At 64.7% G+C, this 18,476-nt stretch overlaps 1 protein-coding gene across 2 annotated transcripts in view; it reads right to left on the bottom strand.

Moving 5' to 3' along the window:
• Positions 1-1,580: 1,580 nt before the first annotated feature.
• Positions 1,581-18,476, bottom strand: part of LHPP (phospholysine phosphohistidine inorganic pyrophosphate phosphatase) — a 119,114-nt gene continuing 102,218 nt past the window's right edge. The window contains exon 7 of one of the 2 annotated variants that reach the window (XM_062214235.1): positions 1,581-2,051. In XM_062214235.1, coding sequence (XP_062070219.1) covers positions 1,955-2,051 — 97 coding nt within the window. In that variant the 3' untranslated portion in view covers positions 1,581-1,954. The remainder of the gene's footprint in view (positions 2,052-18,476) is intronic. The other variant, XM_062214236.1, reaches the window with a different exon arrangement.

Raw genomic sequence — 18,476 nt, forward strand, 5'->3', positions numbered from 1 at the left:
CCACCGGGTGGGAGACCTGGACCGGATTCCTGGCTCAGCCCTGGCTGTCGTGGGCATTAGAGCAGTAAACCAGCAGATGGGCAATCTTCTGCACCCGTCTCTCTTGCTCTGCCTCAAGGAATAATAAGACGAACCTGCGCGAGTTCCACCCGCCAGCACCCACGGGCTTCCCAGGCCAGGGCCCGGCCCGCCTCAGCCTGCGGGGACCCCGGTGTTCAATCTGAACCGAAGGAGGCCAGGGAGATGCAGGCAGGATGTCACTGCCCCTCCTCCTGGGCCTTTGCTGCAGACCCTGGAGCCGTCGGGAGCGTGGGGCTGTGCATGGGTGAGATGGGGGAGGTGGCCCCACACAGCCCTTCAGAGGCACACTGGGCCCAGGGCTACATCTGGGTGGGCCGAGGAACTTCAAGGTGGGGGCAGGCACGCCTCCACCCCATCCCTCCTGGCACCTGCTCTGCTGGGCTCCAGGTCTCTGCAGCAGAGGCCCCCGGGGGAGCCCGCCATCCCAGGGAAAGGTGTGGGGCAGGGCTGGGGCTGCCGTGGGGAAGGGGCTGGAGAGGGTGTGGAGGCAGGGCCCCCCCTTACCCCGGGCCCCTGGGTGAGTCACTTCTTCTCGCTGCACCTCCAAGTCTTTATCCGTAAAATAACAGCCACCGCTTGGCTGGGCCCACGGCTCCTCTGCTCTCTGCCCAACAAGGCAGGGGTCCGCAGCCCACCCCCAGCAGCAGCTCCAAAGCGGCCTCTGCTCATCTCCAACACACATCGCCCGCCTTCCTGCAGAGGGCGCTGTGCAGAGGAGCCGCTCTCCAGCCCCTCCAGCTATGGCCTATGGTGCCAGTGACACTCAGCGGGCCAGTGGCCTCTCGTCCTAATGAGACTCGGCCTTGGGGCTGGTGCTGTGGCGCAGCGGGTAAAAGCAGTGCCAGCATCCCATATGGGCACCAATCCAAGACCCGGCTGCTCTACTTCCAATATGGCTCTCTGCTATGGCCTGAGAAAGCAGTAGAAGATGGCCCAAGTCCTTGGGCCCCTGCACCGTGTGGGAGACCTGGAAGAAGCTCCTGGCTCCTGGCTTCAGATCGGCCCAGCTGCAGCCATTGTGGCCATTTGAGGAGTGAACCAGCGGAAGGAAGACCTCTCTCTCTCTGTCTGTCTCTGCCTCTGCCTCTCTGTTCCGGGCCCAGCACTTTCTCACCTGCTTCGACAGGTGGCACCCCGCCTGCTCTCATGGTGGGTGTGGGGAGAAACAGCCCTCAGGCTCGCCCTTGGCTGAGCGACCTTGAAGCCTGGAACGCGGGTGAGGTGCCAGTCCGGGTCCAGGGACCTGGTGGCGAAGCTGCCGCCGCCTTGGTCCAGAAAGCCCTGCTTACCGCCCGCCCCCCTCGCCGGCCCCCAGGCCTCCAGGCGCTCGTTGGCTCGGTGGCCCTGCTCCGCCTTGTTGGGGTGAGGGGAGGATCAGCCTCCTCTGTTTCAGGGGTCGGAGCAGGTGTTGGGGTGCGGCACACAGCAGGCCTGGGGCAGCGTCCGAGACCCTGCTCAGACCCCACCCTTGGCCCTCCCTGCCAGTCGGAGTCGAAGGCGGTGGTCCAAGGCTGTTTATTGTTAGTTTGCTCCTGCACATGCCAGCTACAGAGGCCAGCACGCGTCCCCGCAGGAAGGAGGCAGCCCCAGCACTGGTCCCAGACCTGGCCTGTGAGGGGGGCGGGGCCGGGCTGCAGGGGGCTGATACAGAGGCAGTGGGCAAAGGGTCTCTGAACCCCATCAGGCGGCGCCCGCGGCAAGTGCAGGTGTCGGGGACTTGGGGTGCTCCCAGAGGCACCCTGCAGCCCAGCCCAGAGGGAAGCCAGCAGGTCTCCCTCAAGCGCCACTGCGGGAGGGAACACACAGGGGCTGGGGCTCAGAATGGCAGAGGGCAGGAAGGAGGGTCTTGGGCGCGGCCGGGGGGAGGGGCGTGTCACTCGCGTGCGTGCTGCAGCAGCAGGTCCACAGCCTCTGCCAGGTTGTCCACATACCCATCGGCTCGCACTTCTGGGTGGTGCTCGTCACTGGGCCTGGAGAGCAGGGCGGCAGGTTAGTCCGGGACGCCCCTGGCGGCTACAGTGAAGCTGCCCCAGCCTGGTGCACGGGCCCGCCTGACCCGAGGACCCCCGCCCAGGCCTCTTCCCTCCGTGCCCTGGGCTCCCAGGACCTGGGCGGGGCACCAGGCAGGAGCTCCTCCTGCAGAGCCGGTCCCCTCACCCAGCCACAGCTTCCGGGGTGCAGGGGGCAGGACACGCACACCGGCCCTGCCTTCGAGATCACAAGCAAACGGGAGCCCCGGCTCCAGCCTCACTCAAGGACTTCTCGGCCCCCTGGGGATCCTGCGGCCTGGGGCCGGGAGGAAGGTGGATGGAGTCTGCTCCCGGTTCCTCCCCAGGCTGGACCCGGGGGCCAGGAGGACCAGTGCATGTCACTGCCACCCTGAGCGGGGGTCCGGCCGGCCTGCAGAGCTGCCTGTGCCACGCCCAGGCAGCACACGCCCACAGGGACTTCTCAGGCAGCTGCAAGCTCTCTGGGGAGGGCAGCCTGCAGCCCACGTCTGAGCGCCAGCCCACGTCCTGGCAGCTCCGCATCTCACCCAGCTCCTGCGCCCGCACCTGGGACACAGCTGGTGGCTCAAGCGCTTGGGCCCCTGCCAGCCACGCGGGAGACCAGCATGGAGCGCCAGGCTCCTGGCCTCAGCCTCACCCAGCCCCGGCCATTGCAGCCATTTGGAGAGTGAACCAGTGGACGGAAGACTTGTCTCTGACTCCCTCTCTCTCATTCTGCCTTTCAAATACATAAATCTTTGAAAGAAAAAATATGTCCAGTTTTTTTTTTTTTTAAGTCACTCGGTCCAAAAAAATGGCTAAGTACACACGCAGGCTTGAAGCAGGCCATGCCGAGGGCCCCTCTGAGGCCCCTGGTCCCCGCCCAGGGGAGGGACAGGGACAAGGGCGGGGGCGTCCACTGGCCGGAGCCTCTTATGGACTCAGGGCTCCCACCAGGGCAGGGGCTGTGCTGCCGCCCGGACAGGCAGCCCGGAGCAGGCGGGATGGGGGCAGTCAGCTGCCGGCCTCCACTGCCAGACTGGCAGCCTGGCCTCTGGAACGGGTGGGGGGACCCCTCCCTCAGAGCATCCCCACCCCCAGAGTCTGTGGAAACAAGAAAGCCACCTGCCTGCCTCCCACCCACCGGCGGACCAGGCCGCCACGGTGATGGGCCAGCAGGGGGCGCTGGCAACGCAGGGGCCCAGACAAAGGCAGACCTGGCCTCCAGCACCACCTCTAGCCCCCTGTGGTGACACTGGCTCATCCGTCCCAGGGCTGCCTCTCTCAAGGACACTGTCAGAACTAAGAGTGGGGTGGGGTTCAGCGTCCCCCAACCCAGAGACACCTTCCCCAGTGAGAGCCACACAGGTGGGCTGTGGGGGAGCACGCCACTTCTTGCCCTGTGGCCTCTGGGGGTGCGCCCCTCCCCACTGCATGGGCCCGGAGCAGGGCTGGGGGCAGGGCCGAGCTATCTGAGCCTCACCCCTGCTGAGCCGTCCTCAGCTGGAAGCACCCAGCCTCTCCTGCAGGAGGCCCAGGGGGGTAAACTGAGGCAGAGGAAAGGGCTTACTCAGGGTATCATCACCCCTCCCCCTCCCAAAGCCACAGAACCCGGCCTGCCTGCTGCCCCCAGTGCTGCCTGCCCGCGGGCACGGCCACCGCCACTGCTCGTGAGCCCCATGGGGCACCTGCCATGGCTCACCCTGCACCCCTCACCCCTGCAGTTCACACACACAGCAGGGGGGCCCTGCAAGGCATCTGGGACACAAGAAGGGGTGCTTCCCGAGGGGCTGGTGGTGTCCCGGGAAGGGCACCCCAGAGCAGCAGGCTCTGAGCACCTGCCCCGCTGCAGCTGTCACACCCCAAGACTCCCATGGGTCCACACAGATACAGGTTCTCATGCCCTCCTTGTGCCTCTGGGCCTGGCCTCCCCAGAAACCTCACAGGGCCTCCTGCAGGGGGCAGGGGAGAGAAGCCCTCCCTCGGTGGGCGTGGCAGAGGGGCCTGGGCTGGGCCTGACCTCTCTGTGACCTTGAGCAGGGAGCCACCTGTGAGCCTCCCTTCTCTCACCTAGAGTGGCGCTGTGAGGGGCCCCTCCCCCGCTCAGAGGATGCAGCTGGCACCAGGCATGGCCCCAGCAGGGGGACAGCAGGTGCTGGAGCGGGTGGACAGATAAGGACAGCGCGAGATCCCTCGGGCAGGTGGCCATGGACACGGCAGACACTCGGTCTGGTGGCTGATTGAACGGGCCTGCTCGTGACCAGGGTCCTCACGGCCGGCTCTGGCTTCCAGGGGACACTTGCCCTGGGCTTGCTCTCTGTCGCGGCCAGGTCCTGAGGCCCAACTGTCTCCACGGGCTCTGGCCAGAGCACGGAGGCTGGGCGCCCAGGCAGGCCGCCGGGCAAGTCCCGGGCAGCCGACCTGCAGCCCCTGCGCCAGGAGAGGGATGACATGGGCCACTCCGCAGGCCTCTGGGACAGAGGAGGCAGCCTGGGTCCCCTGGGGCCTCGCCTGAGGCTTCCCGGCAGCCCAGACCTGGAGCCGCCCGCGCCCTGGGGCCGACAAAGCAGCCGCTCAAACGGTGAGTGGCCTTCACCACCTGGACTTGAGGCTGGAGCCGCCTGGTCCAGGCCTCCCTGGGAGCCAGCGGCCTCGCCTGGATTCACCCTGCAGGAGCTGGGGGCTGGCGGCCGAGCAGCAGAGCCCCGGCACTGTGTGCAACGTTCTGATGAAAACACGGTGAGCACCTGGTGTGCACTCAGCTTGGAGAGCAGGTCCAGCCCCCGCAGAGGGGATTCCAAGCGCCAAGAGGCCCCAGAAGTTGACCTGCGCCCCGCCCCTCTCCCTTCCAGGCCCTGGGGGGGAAGGGAGACACCGCTGTCCAGCCCAGTCAGCCCAGAGACCTGTTCACAGGGCTGCTCCGAACTTTCCCTGGGCGGCCCAGGAACACGGGAGGGTACAGAGGGGGCCCCCGGGTTCCTCCCTGGTGCTCAGCTTGGCCCTCGATGGTCCCGGGGTGGCTGGGGTCCCACTATTTGAGGGTCTAGGGCATCGAACTCCCAGGTGACAGGTGAAGAAACCGGGGCCAGGGCCATGGAAGGGTCCCCTGGGAGCTCCACGTGGCAGAGCCCTGTCCTGCTGGAGCTCTCCCGTGTCACGGTCCCCACGCCGCACGGGCGCCCCTGCCGGTGGGCCTTGCTGCCCTTTGCCGGATGCCGCTTAGGGCCCCACGCGTGGAGCTCTGGTTCCAGGGAAGGGACGGTCTGAGCTTAGCGCTGTGCAGCCGCCACCTGCTCGCAGGGCTCCAGGGAAAGACCCAGGACGGGCACCTTTGAGGGAGTGGTCCAGTGGGCTCTCAGCACACCCAGCCCAACGTCCAGGGTGGAGACGCCCCACCCGTTGTGAGGACTGGGCCCTGGCCAGGCCCACATGGCGGCAGAGGGGCGCGCCCACACCAGGACACGCGCACGGCAGCGGAATGCGCACCACGGCCCACAGCGACGGGACACATCCAGGGCGGCAGACACGCCCACGGCGCCAGGACGCACCTGCACGTACGTACACACAGCGGCGGCTACGAGGCCCAGCTCCTGGTCACAGACCCAACCGAGAGAGGCACAAGCGAGTCTCCATCTTCTGTGCTCTGAGGACCCCGACGAAGCAGCGCAGAGACTGCGCCCGCCTGAGATGGAAGGGACTCGGGCGCAGGCGCGGGGGAGGGCAACACAGGAGCCCGCACGAGGGGGCCCACGCATGGCCAGTGTGAGCTCAGGGACGAGCGGGAGGCCGAGGTCCTGGGCGGCGCCCAAGAGGAGCCCTGCCCGGGAGGGCTGTGGAAAGCCCGGGCCACTTCAGTCTCCGTTATTGTTGTTTTTACAGCCTCCCAGTGGCCTAGAAGGGCCGGGTCATATTTATAGGAGGAGACCCCCAGGAAGAGAGAGGGGCTCCAAACCACAGCGAGGAAGATCCGAAGCACCCGCAACAGAGGCCTGGGGTTCTGAGCCAAAAACAAAACTGAACGGAACGAGCCCAGCGTTCCCTGGCAGCCAAAGCGAAAAGGGGAACCCTGCAGGTTGCACCGGGTTAGACGGCTGGGGAGGCTCGGGCCACAGGCCCCTGGTGGGTGGCGGGGCCACAGGCCCAGCAGGGGCTCTGCAGCAGCTCAGAGGCTGCTCCTCCCAAAGCGCAGGCCCCTGGCCCTCTGCTGTGGCGCCTGTTACGTGGCCCCAAGACAGCCAGCCGGGCCCTGGCCCTGTCCTCCCAGCACCTGGCGAGCCGTCCACACAGTGTAGGGCTAGGGTGTGCTCGCTCCTGCGCGGCAGCCTTGTCGCCGCTTGCCAGGACAGGGGGGTAGGTGGCCCTGGGCTCTCCCCTCCCCTGCCTCCTACAGGAGACAGAAGCAGCCACAGGCCTGGGGTGGGCCGGTGGGGCTCCGGCTGGCCACAAAGTCCCAGCGGGGTTTCCGAGCCCACGTCTAACAAGCCGCACTGCAGGAGTTTAGCATTAGCTCCAACACTGCACATACCCCGTCTCTGAGGACGCCCCTGGGAAGGGGGCCCTCCTCATCTCCAGGACCCGCCCCCGCTGGTCCCCCCCACGTTGCAGGGTGACCCCAGGAGCCAATGTGGTAGCCCAGAGGAAGAGGCAGGCCTGTCCTCCCTAAACCAGAAACCAAACACCTTAACGCCAGTGCCGAGGGTCCCGACTGATCACCTGTCACTTCCTAACTGGGCACTCGTGGGCCCCTCACGGACAGGGAGGCAGTGACCCCAGGGGCTGACAGGGACCCGGGGTGGAGGGCCTGTAGCAGCTCCCGCACGTCCCCGCCCAGCCCTGAGCGAGCCCTCCCGAGGCCGGCTGCCGTGGGCACTGCGGTTCACGGGTTACCCCCCACCCCGCCGGGACAGGGGTCTGCGGCTGTGCCGGGCGGCATCACGCGGCTCCAGTCACAGAGGATGGGCGCTGTGCTCTGAAGAAACTGGGCATGAACTGCATTTCTGTGCGCCCACGGTACGTGTATCTTAGTTCCATCTTTCCACAAACTTCTGTTTGAGAGATGGAGGGAGAGAGGAGAGATCTGCCACCTGCTGGCGCGCTTCCCAAATCCCTGTGACTGCCGAGCCTAGGCTGGGGCCAATGCAGAGCTGGGACCCAATCCAGGTCTCCCATGTGGGTGGCAGGGACCCAAGGACTTGAGTCAACACTGCTGCCTCCCAGGGCCTGCAGTCGGGAGCCGGAGCTGGGAACTGAACTCAGATCCTCAGGTGTGGGATGTGAGCACCTCAACCCCTGGGCTAAATGCCCACCTCGACAAACCCTGTGAAGCCCCTGGGCGGCAAGTGGAGGGCACTGTTGGACTGGTGATGTTAACATCCACAGCGAGGGGCCGGTGCCGTGGCTCAGCAGGTTAAAGCCCCAGCCCGCAGTGCCGGCATCCCATATGGGTGCCTGTTCGAGTCCCGGCTGCTCCTCTTCAGATCTGGCTCCCTGCTAACGTGCCTGGGAGAGCAGTGGAGGATGGCCCAAGTGTTCAGGCCCCTGCGCCCATGTGGAGACCCAGAAGCTCCTGGCTTCGTTCTGGCTCACTCCTGGCTGTTGCAGCCATTTGGGGAGTGAATCAGCAGATGGAAGACTTCTCTCTGCCTCTCAAACAAATAAATAAATCTTTAAAAAAAAAAAAGATCCACAGAGAGCAGCAAGTTCCAAGCCCAGTGCAGGCAGCTCCTTAACTGTAGACTGGCCCGTGTGCAGACTTCACGCGCACCGTGGCCCGCAGCAAGCTTTGCTGAACCAAGAGGGAGCGACAGGGATGGCGAGGTCACGGCAGGGCTGTTGACAGCAAAAAGGGAGGTGGTCGTGGATTCTAGTGCAGCGCACCTGCTCCGCACAGCTGTGGGCCGGGAGGAGGACAGGTGCCTGCCTGACACACCCGCGGGCACGGAAGCGAGCTGCGGGGAGCCGGGAGCAGAGGGGTGCGGGCGCCAACCTCGGGGGCTCCCGGGGGCCGTGGCAGTGCTGCATGGGGACATACACAGCAGGGCTCCTGGTGCTGTGCGCCTGCGGCCCCATGGGTGGGATGGACAAGGCAGCAAGGTCAAGGTCATCCTCTAGTCCAGCAGACCCAAGGCCTGGCAGCTCACCAGCTGTGGGACAGTGCCTACAGGCCAGTCTAGAGCCAAATACGCGGGTGGGCACGGCAAATGCCACCTGCTCCGCAGACCGTGTCAGTCAAGTACAGGGCAAGGCCGGCCCAGGTCAGCCCAGGTGTCCTTGGGGCTGTGGCTCCTGCCACCACGATCCCTCACAGCAGCTGGACATAGGCCTCCTGCCCAGCCACCCGCCACACGCAGGTGTCCCGTGAGTCCCTCTGGACAGAGACCCCAGGGGCCAGCCAGTCAGCATCCACGGTGGCCTCCCCCTGGGGAAGTCATCACATCCCTCCTGGGGGGTAGTGCGGGATCAGCTGCACGTGGGGGTGGGGAGGAGGGCTGGGCTCAGATCCCAGGGCCAGACCCAGTCAGAAGGGGAAAAGCCCTCACACCTGACAGCTGGGGGTCTTTGGGTTGCAACCCTTCAGGGCTCACATCGGGGCACAGGCTGCACCCGAGAGGTGACCAGAGCCTGGCCCTGGGCAGACGCCGACCCCCCACCCACAAGGGCGTCAGGGCCTGTGTGCCCAAGGGGCTCCAAGCCTGCCTGTACTTACACCGCAGGGCCCAGGAGGGGCAGTGCTCATCCACTCTGTCTACAGACAGGGAAACTGAGGCACCAACCAGGGGCCCCAGTGAACCTGCGGGCGGCCAGAGCATCAGCCATGGGCCAGGCATCAGCACCTTGCAAATCCACAAAGCGGCCCAGGGAGGGGGCATTCATTTGAGCCGTGGGGGCCCACTGTACCTTCAGGGACCCCACCAAGCTGCCCCGGCTCCCACGGGCCCACTGTGCCTGCAGGGACCCCCACCAAGCTGCCCCGGCTCCCATGGGCCCACTGTGCCTGCAGGGACCCCACCAAGCTGCCCCGGCTCCCATGGGCCGCTGCACCCAGGGCGGCCCCAGATGGACCCCGTTTCCTTCAGCTGCCTCTCCGGCGTTGCTGCAGGACGGCCACTCAAGGTCGCTTTGACGTGCAGCAGCCCCTGGGAGGCCACAGACCGGCCCCCATCAGGCCTGCCCTGAGGCCTTCAGAACGGCTGGGAAGCGGCTGCAGCAGCCCCAGAGCGCCGCCGGTTGTGGGGGGCACACGATGGCGACCGGGGCCCAGGGTCCCCAGGAGGGCGTGGGAGGGACGAGCAACTGGGGCCGCCAGGGACAGCCGGCAGTCAGAGGGCAGCGGCCAGGCTCAGGGCTCGGCACCAGCAACTCCCTCTCCCCTCAACCTTCTCAGCCCAGCTCCCAGCCGGCGACCACTGAGCCTCACCGTCTGCAGTGGGCTCTGGGGTGCTGGCATTCACAAACCACAGGGTAGTGTGGACGAGGTGATGCTACCTCCTCCCCAGGGTGCCAAGGGGCCGACATCCCCGGGAGCAGGCCCCGACGCCATCGGCAGTGCTATCCTGCCTGGGGGAGACAGGCAGCCGGCCCCAGCCTCACTGCAGGGCACGGACAGGCTTTGCTTCATGGTGTCACGTCCCGCAGGGCTCACGCCCCTCACCCTAGCCATCTGGTTTCCTGCTGTTACTTATTTTTCCAGGTAAGCTTGCATGCTGACTCAGCCGGTGCGTGTTACGATGGGGGAGAAGGGAGGAGGGCAGGTGGATGTGCTGGTCCCTAAACAAAGGTCTTCAGCAGGCGGGGTCAACTCTGCTACTCAGACGCACGCGAGTGGGCGGGAAAACGCTGTCGCTCGGCTCTGTTAGGCCCAGACCGGTGCTGTTTGCTGCTCACTGCAGCCACAGACCTGGGGTGCAGCCAAAGCAGCACCAAGAGGGGAATGCATAGCACTGGGAGATTAGAAGGCAGGAAACTGATATCCACCATCTGCCTAAGCTCCCCAAGAAACCAGACCAGAACAAACCCAGAGTCGGCAGCAGAAGGGCAGACTCGGGAGTCGGCACAGCCTGCAGGGTGGTCTTGAGCAAGTCCCTTCCGCTCTCCGGAGCTCAGCGTCCACCCTGACTCTATTGTAGATTGGGTTTCCAGAGGAACCTGGCGAAAGCAGGGGTGGGAGTCAGGCTGCCCGGCCGAGGAGCCCTGCCCTCCCAGTCTCTTCCACCAGGGGGCAGCACAGACTCCGCCCTGAGAGCCCCCAGGCTCGGACCCACCTCCCAGCGAAGCCCACTGTGCTGGGTCTTTGCTTCCTGTAAGCCCTCTGCGGGCTGACACTCAGGCGCGGGATCTTCCCTCCTGGCCCCAGCTCCCCCGTCACGCACAGGCCGGGGAGGCCCTTCATGCCCACCTGCCAGGTCTCCGTGACCACCCTGCCCTCACCTCTCCTTGCACACAGCCAGCCTGGGAGAGGGCATTCCTCCTGCTGGGACTATGGACATGGGACAGAAAGGTCATTGGCCCCAGGCAAGGCCTCTCAGGCCTGGCCAAGAAGCAGGAAGCCTGTCTCGACGAGGCAGCCAGGAGATGAGAGGGTGCCCTCCTGGGGTGGAGGGCCTGGCCGGGGCCAGAAGCCCACTCATCCCTGGGTTTGTGGGCTGTGGTGCCCTGGTCTGTGTTTGGTGGGCAGGGAGGCCAGCTCAGGAAGGGGCTGTCACCTCCCACGAGTCTCAGGGCAGGCAGACAGCAGTGCTGGGCCACACCGGGGCTCAGTGGGGACCGTGGGGCCGAGGAGCTGCAGGCAGACAGGACCGATGTCATCCTGGCCTCCTGCACCTTCTGTCCTGGGGGTGCCCAGTCCTGTCCGAGGTGTGGGGGGCAGAGGCTGGGTGGGGGCTGTGGGCATCCCCTACAGGGGGCACAGAGTGGCTGTCCTGAGGCCCCTGGAGACGCTCACCGCGGCAGCTGCCTCTCAGCAGGACTAGAGCTGTGGGTCAGGGAGGGTGCCCTTGGCCACCAGAAAGGCCCCTCCTACCCCGACACAGGCCCTGCAAACCTTGGGCTCCAGGACACACAGGCCAAGTCCAGAGCAGACTCAGCGCCCTCCGCCCACTGCGGGGACAGGGTGGGAAGGGGATTATTAACCGTGATGAGCAGAGGGGGGGACGGCAGTGAGGCCACGGCCCAAGCGGGAGGTCCCTGTGGCCTCACATGGGGGCCACGTGTGGCAGCCACATCCTGGCAGCCGGCTGCATTCCTGGGCCAAGGCCAGCTCTGCAATGCTTTCTCCACCATCTCCCACCCCTGCCAGGGCCGGAGGACAGACAGACAGACAGACAGAGGGGGAGAGCACGAGTCTGACCTGGAAGGAGCCGCCGAGCTGGCCCCGCTCCTGTGTGGGAAGCCTGACGGGGTAAACCTGCGGAAGCAGCCGACGGCACGGCTGTTTTCCTACGGAGGGGGGGTGAGGTGGAAAGAACTTTCCTGAAAGGACTTGGCCTTGGAACATGAAGTCCGATGACTGGGCCTGGCAGGCGGACAGCCCCGGAGCCCGCCAGTCTGAGGCGCCGAGGGCCCAGCGGCCGGCAGCATCAGGAATAAGGGACGCATTCACAGCCAGCCGGGCGCGGGGCCGCTGCACGCGGGCGCCTGCGGACCAGAGGGGCCGCGGTGGTGGGCATCGCGGGGATGCAGGCCGGCCTGGGGCACGCAAGGTCCTGCCCTGGTCAGGAGAACAAGGACGGACCGGGGATGGACTCAGGGGCCAAGGACGGCTGACAGGCTAGAGTGGGGGGAGCCCTGCCTGGCTCTGGGACCCTCCCTGGGAGCCTGGGCCACGTTCCCCCGCCAGGACAGCCCCGCAGGAGGGTGAGCCCACATTATTTCGTCACAGCTGAAATCTACATCTTGCTGCTGGGCCCTGCCTTTGCAGGTGGCTCAGGAGCCCTAATGCACGCCCTGCTTAGCCCTGAAGTGAGCGGCTCGTGTGCAGAGAGAGGAGCCGGGCGCAGGCTCCGTATGCGGCAGGAGCCCCAGCCACTTTGGCCATCCCTCGGATCTCAGCCGCGCTGGGCAGGAGCAGGTGTCTGGCACCTCTGCCCCCGAGGGAGGCCGTGAAGCTCCCGCTGCACACACAGGTCACGGCAGAAGCCTGCTGGCGCCCGTGGCATCAGGGCAGAGTGCTTGTCTGCTGCCCTGCCTAGCCACTGCGGTTATGACCACACTCCACCGGCCACATGGCTGGTGCTCATCACCTAGGCCCTCCCTCCTCAGCTCCCTGCCCCCTGCTGAGGGTGGCCCAGGCTCTCCCCAGCGCCCCCCACCCCAGGAACAGCTACCAACCGGCAGGACATGGCCCGTCACCCTGGGAAAGGCCGCTGTCCCGCATCGTGGGATCTCTGCGCAGCCAGACCCCAGGGCCGGGGGTCTTTGTGTGTGTGTTTGTGGAACCTTGTAGCGGCTTAACCTGCGGTGCCACAGCACTGCCCCTGTAATTCTTTTAAAATTAAAAAGCACAGGGCAGGCATGAGGTAGCAGTTAAGATGTCGCCTAGGAGACCCACATCCCACTGCGGAGCGCCTGGGTCTGCGTGACCCCAGCTCCCTGCTAGCGTGCACCTTGGGAGGCGGCAGTGAGGGCCCAAGTGCCTGGGTCCCTGGTCTCTGCCACCCACATGGCAGACCTGGACTGAGCTCCGGGCCCCTGGCTGCAGCCTGGCCTGGCCCCAGCCGCCGCAGGCGCTCGGAGACTGGACCAGAGGATGAAAGGTCTTTGTCCTCTCTCTGCCTTGCAAATGCATTTGTGAAAAGGCTGTATTTAATGAAATTCTAAAAGCACAGGTGACTACAGACAGAAACCCGGAAGACCAGCTGGCCCCTGTGCCCGCCTGGGGGGGGGACACGGGCTGTGCCCACGGCGGCCTCCGGGGCCCCACCCTCAACTCGCACCCACTCACAGGTGGGACCTCCTTGGCCTTTCGCTCTCCCGACTTACACAGCACTTGGGCAGGGTGGGCAGTGGGGCAGGCGGCACTTGGGCGGGGTGGGCAGTGGGGCAGGCGGCACTTGGGCGGGGTGGGCAGTGGGGCAGGCGGCACTGCCACGGTGGAGCCTGGGTTCTCACGGCGGCTCAGCCCAGATCCGCTGGGGTCTGGCAGCCCCATCACCACAGAGCCGGCAGTCCATGCTGCAGCATCACCCCCGCTCCGGGGTGGGGTCTGTGGGCTCAGCAGCCAGCCTGAGACCCCCGAGCAAACAGTTCTTAGCTTTCTTTTTTTAATCAGAGAGTGGGTTTCAGCCACACTTGAGAGCAAACAACCGGAGCAAAGGCCACGAAGCAGATGCGGAGGGGACAGAGCACGGGGGCGGGGGCAGTGCAGGGCCCCGTGGGGGCGTGGCCGGAGTGCCGGCTGAGGGGAAACCGAGTCAGGAAGGCGGAGAAAAGTGTTTCCGTGGAACCCGGCAGCTGAAGGTGGAGGCGCAGGGGCTGGCGCCAGAGAAAAGGAGGCGACAGCGGCTGCTGGCCGAGCCCCCAGGGAACTCCCCATGCCACGCCCCCCTTGAGGGGCCCCTCCCGGTGGTCCCAGGGTCCGGGCAGCCTGTGAGCCCTGGTGAGGCTGCCCGCGTGTCCAGAGATCAGGAGCAGCTCGTGGACCTCTGGGGACCCGGCTTCCTGAAGGGGAGGGGTCCCCCCAACAATGAGCAGTTCCACAAGGGTCAGAGGGCGGCGTTGGGGAATATTCTGGATCACGTTCCTGCTGGGGACGTTTCTCAGGACACGGGGATGCCTTTGCCCCATCTGCACCCCACGTGGAAAGCCCTCTGCTCCCCCCGCCCGCCACTGCATGGCCGCGTGACCAAGGCCCCTCTGAGCAATACCCATGTGGTCTCCTCTCTCGGGGCCTCGGGACCACAGCTGTGCTCGAGTACGGGGGGCCGAGCTGGGGTCCACATCGCCGACCCCCACTCACCCCAGAGGGGTCATGAGACCCCACACAGGTTAAGCAGCTGCAGAGCTGGCTGGGGCCGGCTGGCCAGGGCTGAATGTCCGCAAGTTCACGGTCAGCGACAGGAGAGCTGTTCAGTCCGTCCTGACAGGGAGGCGGCAGACACGGCCCCCAGAGCATGCCACTCACACCTGGTGACCCCCAAGTTTCTCCTAGAACAGTTCTCAGAGGGACCCACATGCCTGCAGACAAGTGACCGTGTTCACACCTGCGAGACAGGGCCCGTAAACCCGTTACGGCTGGCCCAGGCGCTCCCTGGTTGAGTGAGCATACCTTTAACTTAGGTTTTCTGAGAGCTGGGGGAGCGCGCGGCCCTTCCCCACCGGCGGCCCCCTTGCCCTCACCGCTTCCTCCCCTGCAGTGGGCTGTGCACCTGCATTCCTCCAGACGCGGCTCAAACCTCGCCTCCTCCAGGAAGCCTCTCCGGCTGCTGTGTGCTGAGCTGGGGCCCTCCTGGCTGTGGCTGGGGGAGGGCTACTCTCCCTGACCTCTGCTCCCCTCCTATGAAGGGGCACACTGTGGGAACCTGCAGGCCTTTCTCTCCGCCAGCCCCAGGCCTCAAGGAAGAAGAGGCAGAACAGATTTGCCTCAGTGCCCTCTCTCTGCTCCCGCCTCTCATCTGAACCCAAAGGAAGCAAAGCAAGGAGCCGTCACCAAGCAGCTGCGGGGAGAGGAGAGGGGGAGGTGGGCCGTCAGGATCCACCTGCTGCACCACCTGTGACTTTCGGCACGCTGGCCTTGAGCTTGCCCAAGAAAAACATAGTCTGACGTGTTGTTTTAAAACCATGTCTACACTGGGGCCGGCGGTGTGGCACAGTGACAGCGGGTCACACCACCGCTGCAATGCTGGCATCCCACATCACAGTACTGGTTCCAGTCCCAGCAGCTCTGCTTCTAATCCAGCTTCCCACTAATGTGCCTGGGGAAGCAGATGTTACCCACGTGGGAGACCCAAGTAGAGTTCCAGGCTCCTGGCTTCAGCCTGGCCACTGCGGCCAGTTGGGGCATGAAGTAGCGGATGGAAGACACACACACACACACACACACACCCGTCTCTCTCTGTCTCTCTCAGGAATGCAATTTCATTTACAATAGCATCAGAAAGAACAAAGTGCTCAGGGGGTGGGTGCTGGGCTGCGGCCGCTCCCATAGCAAGGTGCACAGGTGAGTCCCAGGCACTCGGCTTCTGATCCAGCTCCCTGCTGACGCCCCGGGGAGGCAGCAGCCATGGCTCGAGTGCGAGGGCCCTGCCATCCACATGGAAGCCCCGGATGGAGTCCCAGGCTCCTGGCTTCAGCCGGGTCCAGCCTTGGCTGTTGTGGGCATTTCAGACGGAAGATCAGTATCCGCATCTGATCTCTCTCTCTCTCGCTCTTTCAAGTAGATGAAAATAAGTATTTATTTTAAAAAAAGTATGACTCTCACTGATAAATTTAATGGCGGAGTGCAAAGCCCACGCGCTGACAGCTGCTGCACTGCTGAAGACAGAAAACACTGGCGTGCGTGGGCGAGCAGGCTCAGCCATGGCGCAGGGCCCTCAAGATGGCCGGACTGAAACTCAATCCCCCATGTGATGGGGCTAGGACAGGGGCTTTTAGGAGGCGAAACCAAGAGAGTGGAGCCCTTGTGAGTAGGGTCAGGCCTTCATAAAAGGGCGGGAGGACGGGGGCAGGTGCTGTGGCGCGGTGGGCTAAGCCGCTGCGCGTGGCGCCGGCATCCCATACAGGCCCCAGTTCAGGTGCAGGTTGCGCCACTTCCACTGCAGCTTCCTGTACACACACCTGGGAAGGCAGCGGAAGACGGCCCAAGTGCTGGGCCCCTGCCACCTACACGGAGACCCAGATGGAATTCCAGGCTCCTGGCTTTGGCCTGGCCCAGCTCTGGCCATTGTGGCCTTTTGGAGAGTAAGCCAGTGGATGGAAGATTGTTTTTCTCTGAGCCAGAGGCACCGTCTAGGAAGCAGAGAGCTGCCCGACTGAAAAACAGGCCGAGGGTCTGGACGGACACTTCTCCAGGAAGACACACCAAGCATGGGCGAAGACGCTCGACTGCTCTCGTCCTCGGGGAAGTGCAAAGGACAACCCCCTGCGACCCCACTTCACAGCCGCAGGGACGGCGAGGACCCCAGGGCCAGACGCACAACACCAAGTGCTGGTGAGTGCTTTGGAAAACGAGCCACACACTCGAGACACAGGATGCCACGTGTCCACACACAAACTTAGAAATACGTCCTTACGCCTGACAGGCAGAATACAGAACCAACCCAAATGTCCATCAGCAAATGCGTGGACAACAACTGTGGCATACCCACATGACGGAATCCTTTGAAATGTCTTGTCTTTTTGAGGGACGGACAGACAGGGCTCCCATCCACTAGCTCACTCCCCAAATGCCCACGGCAGCTGAGCTGGGCCAAGGCGGAATCTGTGAGCCAAGAACTCAAGCCGGTCTCCCACGCGGGTGGCAGGGAGTCCACTTGAGCCGTCACCTGCTGCCTCTCGGGCTGTGCGTTAGCAGGAAGCTGCAGTCAGGAGCGGGCGGAGCTGGGGCCCAGGCACACGGACAGGGGGTGCTGCTGTCCCGGGCACACCGGCACGGGGTGCTGCTGTCCCGGGCACACGGACACGGGGTGCAGCTGTCCCAGGCACACGGACAGGGGGTGCTGCTGTCCCGGGCACATGGACATGGGGTACAGCTGTCCCGGGCACATGGACACAGGGTGCTGCTGCACACGGACACGGGGTGCAGCTGTCCGGGCACACGGACAGGGGGTGCTGCTGTCCCGGGCACACGGACACGGGGTGCAGCTGTCCGGGCACACGGACAGGGGGTGCTGCTGTCCCGGGCACACGGACACGGGGTGCAGCTGTCCGGGCACACGGACACGGGGTGCTGCTGTCCCGGGCACACGGACACGGGGTGCAGCTGTCCCGGGCACACGGACACGGGGTGCTGCTGTCCCGGGCACACGGACACGGGGTGCAGCTGTCCGGGCACACGGACACGGGGTGCTGCTGTCCCGGGCACACGGACACGGGGTGCAGCTGTCCCGGGCACACGGACACGGGGTGCTGCTGTCCCGGGCACACGGACACGGGGTGCAGCTGTCCCGGGCACACGGACACGGGGTGCAGCTGTCCCGGGCACACGGACACGGGGTACAGCTGTCCCGGGCACACGGACACGGGGTGCTGCTGTCCCAGTCGCTAGGCCCAGTGCCGTCCACTATAGTGGTGTCTAGCTCAGCCTAGGGAAGAGTGAGGGTCAGACACGCGCCACCGTGTGGGTGCACCTGGAAACTTTCTGCAGAGGGACCGGGGTCAGCAGGAAAGACCAGCAGGATGTGGTTCTACTCACACGGAACGTCCAGACCAGGTCTGCCCACAGCGACGGGAAGCAGATCAGTGGTGGCTCAGGTCTGGGGAGGGAGGCTAAGGATACAGGGCTCCTTCTGAGCTCACGCGAACGTTCTAGAACCCACCAAGGGCGAAGGTGTGTGAAGAGAACGAACGTGTCGGGCTCTGCACTGCAGGCGATGTGTGATGTGTGAGCTGCATCTCAGTAAACTTCTCACGTTCAGGGTTTGGTGCAGGGGTGAAGACACCTGCGGCCCAGGACACCCTCGTCCCACCTCAGAGAGCCTGGGTTTGAGTCCTGGCCCTGCTTCCAATCCCAGCTCCCTGCTGATCTGTGCCTGGGAGGCAGCAGGCGATGGCTCAAGTACCCAGAACCTTGTCACCCACATGGGAGACCCGGATGGAGTTCCAGGCTCCTGGCTTTGGGCTGGACCAGTCCCAGGCATTGAGGCCACATGGGGAGTAAACCAGCGAAGAGAAGATCACCGTCACTCTGCTTTTCAAATTCAATTAATGAATTTTTTTTTAAAAAAGAATACCTTCTTAACTATAATTAGGAAAGAAATTCGTAGACAAGATAGAAAATGTACAAACGTCTAATAGATCTGCTTAGATTAGAAACCTCTGCAGGGAGGGATGGAGGAGACAAGCCAGGCGGGGGCAATGCCCGCGCTCCAGGTGACTGACAGGCGTGGGGGCAGAGCGCGTGCCGAGGGCTCCCAGGCAGCAGCAGAATAAGCGTTCCGCGGGGACTGCGTGGAGGCCCTGCGCCCATCACTCACGGGAAGAGGCCTGAGCAGTCCCCCAGCGTGAGGGCGAGTGCTCGCAGCACGGCTGGCGGGCGCCGTGGCACACTCTTCCGACTGCGCGAGCTTGGCTGTCGCGCTACACGGCAAGGACTGGGAACGCGAGATTTTTTAAAGATTTATTTATTTGAAAGGCAGAGTTGCGAGAGAGACAGACAGAGAGAGAGAGACAGAGATTTTCCACCTGCTGGTTCAGCTGCAATGGCTGGGACTGGGCTAGGCCAAAGCCAGGAGCTTTGCATTCCATTGAGGTCTC

Source organism: Lepus europaeus, chromosome 17, assembly GCF_033115175.1.
Source record: "Lepus europaeus isolate LE1 chromosome 17, mLepTim1.pri, whole genome shotgun sequence".
Lineage (NCBI taxonomy): Eukaryota > Metazoa > Chordata > Mammalia > Lagomorpha > Leporidae > Lepus > Lepus europaeus.